This window comes from Helicoverpa zea, chromosome 3 (assembly GCF_022581195.2).
Source record: "Helicoverpa zea isolate HzStark_Cry1AcR chromosome 3, ilHelZeax1.1, whole genome shotgun sequence".
Classification (NCBI taxonomy): domain Eukaryota; kingdom Metazoa; phylum Arthropoda; class Insecta; order Lepidoptera; family Noctuidae; genus Helicoverpa; species Helicoverpa zea.
The window spans coordinates 647244-652614 of NC_061454.1; the positions used below are offsets into that span (position 1 = coordinate 647244).

General features: G+C 36.8%; 1 protein-coding gene across 1 annotated transcript; it reads left to right on the forward strand.

Annotated features, from left to right (window-relative positions):
- Window positions 1–1610: 1610 nt before the first annotated feature.
- LOC124646294 lies at window positions 1611–3729 on the forward strand. The gene is made up of 2 exons (XM_047186415.1): window positions 1611–2801; window positions 2922–3729. The coding sequence occupies exons 1-2, from the start codon at window positions 1922–1924 to the stop codon at window positions 3560–3562; spliced, it is 1521 nt and encodes a 506-aa protein (XP_047042371.1). The 5' UTR covers window positions 1611–1921; the 3' UTR covers window positions 3563–3729.
- Window positions 3730–5371: the final 1642 nt, after the last annotated feature.

The following is a 5371-nucleotide window of genomic DNA, read 5'->3' on the forward strand; positions in this document are numbered from 1 at the left end:
AAGTGCGAGTCGGACTCGTGCACGAAGGGTTCCGTAAATTACAGTTAAATCAACCTATCTCAAAAACTATAAGAGATACTTTGATCAAACCAAAAATCGTTGAAAGAGTTAATTAGCATGCATCACCTCTATTTTTTTTAGAATTTTATACCCCGTAGTTATAAAAATAGAGGGGGGGGGACATACTTTTTACGACTTTGAGAGCTGATATCTCAAAAACCGTTCACTTTAAGAAAAATGTTTTTTAGAAAACTTTATATCATTTTAAAAGACCTTTCCATTGATACCCCACACGGGTATGTACATCGAAAAAAAAAATTTCATCCCTCAGTTACATGTATGGGGGGCCCCACCCCCAATTCTTTTTTTTACTATTTAGTGTCATATTTTTGTAGCGGTTCATACAACACATATTCCCATCAAATTTCATCACTGTAGTACTTATAGTTTCCGAGTAAATCGGCTGTGACAGACGGACAGACGGACAGACGGACAGACGGACATGACGAAACTATAAGGGTTCCGTTTTTGCCATTTTGGCTACGGAACCCTAAAAAGGATGCCCGCGTGCGCTCAAATCAGTACGCGAATCGTCTAAATTCGTCGTGATAATTTAACTTCTGTTTGTTTTCTGTTGCTATTGCTGTTGTGAGATTATAAAGTGAACTAAAGACAGTGCTGGTATTATTCTTAATAACAAACTAATTAACTGTGGATTACGTTTACAATGGAGGCTTCTGATTTTGGCAGTCAAGAGCCATATGGTATTATGTTTTAACTTAAAAATGATTCGAATGTGTTGTGAGAACAAGTAGTTCGATGGTTGTTCCAGAAAGTTTCACGCGTAGGTAAGTGATAAATTGGTATAATACGGTAGTTTCCTACGAGTAAAATTCATAAGTTAGTCTTTGACTAGAAGTAAGTATAGTAAATATCAAAGCGTACTCAAAAAATAATGATAACTCTCTGCCCTTGTGAATTTTAGGGTAGCCATACTTAGTTGGTGCCGTAAACGAAACTCCAAATAAAAAATGATTTTACCTTTATATAAAAAATACATAGGTAAAATAAATCAGAATGATTATTTATTTTTATATTTATTTTTGTGTAAGAAATTACACGCGTTTTGATTTGTTGCGGCTATATCACGTTCCCACGTTCTGACGCGCATATTATTAGACGCCGTCTTATATTATGCGCGCGTATACGACGTCTATTAGACGGATTTGGTCAGTTTAGTCAGTTAGTTAAATTTTGACTCATCCATAGTATCAAGCAGCGCACGCGCGTACAACGAGCGAGTCGAGAGTCCCCCTGGAGTGCCACTCATTGCATGCAAGCGTTTTACGCGCGTGAGAGGATTCGCGCAACTCGTCTGGACGCGATGTATGTAGCTCTAGTACCCCGCGCGAGTGGACACGCGCGTAAATTGCACTTTCTGGACAGGCTCTTAAACTATATCAATGATCAATTACTTAGTTGTTTACAGCTGTTATTATTTTTTGAATACGCTTCCTGGCTACGGACTCCATACTTCACTAGATACCTCTGGGTCGTTGGTAACGGTTGACATAAGCAATCTTATCAGGATATTGAAATAACTGAAATAACTTTATTGGCGAATATTATTTAATCGCGTTTAAACCAACAAAAAACTGTTTGATAAGATATCCCAGGCAGGATAAGACATGAAAACTTACCAGTTCACTATACTTACTTGATGTAGACGCAACAGTTAAACAATGGGTGTGTATCACATATGATATGACTCATGGGGCAGGATGTTCCTAAAATACAATTTATTTTTTATCGTTAGTCGTATTTTGTGAGTCTGCTTGCATACATGTGTTGTGGTGTATGTCTGGTGAATAAGTTCCTAATGTGATTTGTGGTGCGGACATAGGCACAAAGTTGTAACTAAATGAGCAGCAACAGCAACGTCAGTGACAGTGCGACGCAAGCAGGTGACGCCGATGGCGCTCCTCCAGCTAAGCGGCCGATGACAAACGGTGATTTAACAACATTACAAACAAACACAAACCCAAACACACAGTTGGTGAGAATGATTTGCCAGGATTTGCAGTCTGACATAGTGAACTTCACTGGTTTTCGGAACTTTTTCATCAGTTGTGTGCCAAATTACACTTTACCATCCAGGCAAGATGTCTTGGAGAAACTCATTCCTGAAGAATACAATAAAGAAAAAATTAAGTTGAAAGAAAACTTGAAATCAGTGGATGATTTGGCCATCTCAATAGAAGTTTGGCGGTGGGACAATGGTCAGGCAGGTCATATTAAGATGTGGAGTCTGACCATTCATTTTATTCATCAAGACCAATATGTATCGCAAAATTTGTTAACATTGGAACAGAAAGCCAATGTGGCAGAAATCGCAAAAGAAATCAAAACAGCTCTGATTGATTGGGAGATTCTAGATAAAGTTGTGTGTTTTGTTATACAGAAAGTTCACTCAAATAAACCAAACCTCCAATTGGCAGTTACAAAAGAATTGAAGATACCACACGTGTACTGTGTGGCTTCTGCAATAAACCAAGTAGTGGAAGACGGCTTGCAATACATTTATGTAACCAAAGACTTCCGAAAAAGATATGCACAGTTATTAAAATTTACGAGAAACTCTGAATATGTTTTTTCATGGCACCAGTATTATGCAGATTTGCAAAATTTCAAAACAGGTCCTCAAAGAGGCTGTATTGTGATCAACGGCAAAGATTACAGTGACCTTAATGAATGCCTTCAAATTCTAAAACACTTTGAAACTTGGACTAATACTTTGTCCGGTATGCATTACACAAATTTGTCTAAACTCTTAACATTACTCGATCTACTAAAATTTCAAATAAAAAGCTCTAGTGCTTCTACTGATATGGTAAAAGAATTTAAACAAATTATCTTGACAGCATTTCAGTCAAATTTTGAAAGCAGTGATCACAATTTTGCAGAGAAGGCCAGTTTCATGGATCCCAGATACAAAGACAAATCAATCATTTATACTACAAATGGTGTCAAGGACTATGGGTATATTACTATAACTGATGAATTGTACCAACGTGTGTTGTCAATGAAACAGGAGGCAGGTACACAATCTTTGCAAAACATTCCTGACCTACAGACACCCGGACCATCATCTTCTCACAGCGTCACAGCGAACCAGGCAGTACCGCGTGGATTACCAACTGCAGAACTGTTGTTGGACTTTCTAAATGAAAAAGAAAGAACTCGTGAATTCAGATTGGTATTGTATTATAAGAATATGTTGATACACGAGCCAGGTCAAAATGTTGACCCCTTTAAGTTTTGGAATGTGTTTCGTTTACTTTATTTAAGTAGTAATCCTGATCCCACTGTAAGGGAGTTTTATAAAATGTCTCAGAAATATTTGTGTATTCCTGCCACCGCAGTCCCAGTTGAAACGATTCCTGGTGAATTCCTCTGGGCCAAAACACCCAATGAAAAATTGTATAATGAACGCAGGGAACGTCTGCCTCATGAAAAGATTTCAGAAATATTATTTTTACATAGTTATTATTTTAGAAATTAAAATATAGTAATAAGTTTCATTTTATTTTATTGTAAGTATATTTAAGCTATACATAATAATCTCATACTGTTGTAATGCAAATTGAATTGGATTAATACATAATAATGTCAGGTGCTTATCGATAGAACTTTTGTTACTTTTTTATATTAAAGAATGTACTTTTTGGACTCTGATTTTTTATTTTGAACTCATAGAGACAGCTAGACCATTTTGTATTCATATCAATGATAAAAATAGTGTTGTTTATTTATTCATTAATTCAGGCAAACCAACATCATTTACAAAACAAGTATAGATGCTTAGTTTCATGTTGTTCTGATATACAAGCTATATAAGCTATATAATATTTTAATCAATATCTGTTCAGTAGTTTTTGCGTTTGATGACCTTATTGTCGCAATGGTTACCAATGCGGACTGCCGAACTGATGGTCCCGGGTTCGATTCCCGGTACGGTTGATATTTGTGTAATAAGCATGCATGTTGGCCGTGGTCTGGGTGCTATAATAATTTTATCTATCATCATCATCATCATCAGCCTATAGCAGTCCACTGCTGGACATAGGCCTCTCCAAGTGCACGCCACTGAGATTTTATCTATACTGGTATTATATAGATTATAGATGGTTATGAGAGTGAAGGAATAGTGAGTGCACCTGTGTCTGCGCAAATGCTTGTGCACTTTAATATGTCCAACGCAGTTGGCTAATCTCCTTAGACGAGAACAGCCGCCGTAGCCGATAATCGGCCTAGGAGGACATCATATATATGTACCTAGATGTAATTTTTTTAAGTTTGTATGTAGGAGTTAGAAATTTTGGAACCACTGTTCGGATTTTCAAAATTCTTTCACTGATAGATAGCTGCAATGTTCCTGAGTTCCATCCATACGCTATATTTTATCCCGGTACGGGCAGTAGTTCTCACGGGACGCGGGTGAAACCGCGGGAAAACGGCTATTAAGTATATATATCTAAAGTGTATGTAGTTTATCAGTCGTGTACACTGTTTCATATCTATTTCCTTGTATAGAGCGCCTGCAGTGAATGTGATAGCACACGTAAAATGATGTGTTGCTTTAATTAATTGGTAACGCGCTGATATCTAAACATAATTGATTTGTGACTCCTGTGGCAATATACCAACATTAGGTATATCATGTTTCAAATAGCTGCTATAAGTAAGTAAGTATTATACGATTTAATAAAAATATTTATGTTATATTAAATTATTCTTTAGTGATTTAATTTTCTTACTTACCTATAGAAGCTACTTTAGGATGCTCACGGTTTTCACGGTGCTGGTCTGTATCACAGCATACCACAAAGCACCAAGCCTATAATAATACGCATTATACGGTAGGCAAAGGTATAATAGGATTTAGACTGCATAAGTAATTAGGCTTAGGACACCTAAGATAGGATATTATAAGTCTTAGAATATCTAGGATAGTGTAGGATAACGTTAGCAAGTAGTTCTTAAGATTAGGCAATTTTGTCCTGTACAGTAGGATCTTAGCGTAGGGCTATTACCCCGCTGTACACAGTTAATGAATTTCTGAACATTTTCGTGGTGACAACAAGTTTTAGTACATAGGTACCAGCATTTAAGTCTACTTGTTTGTTACCCGACTTCCCAAAAAGCGGGGAGGTTCTCAATTCCAGCGTTTTTTTTTTGCATGATTTTAACGGGATTACTTTGCCATTTATTAATCGATTTTGATGATTCTTCTTTTGTTTGATAGGGTATACTTTCAACGTGGTCCCATTGTCAGGTTAGGATCTGATGATGGAAACCCTGAGAAATCGAG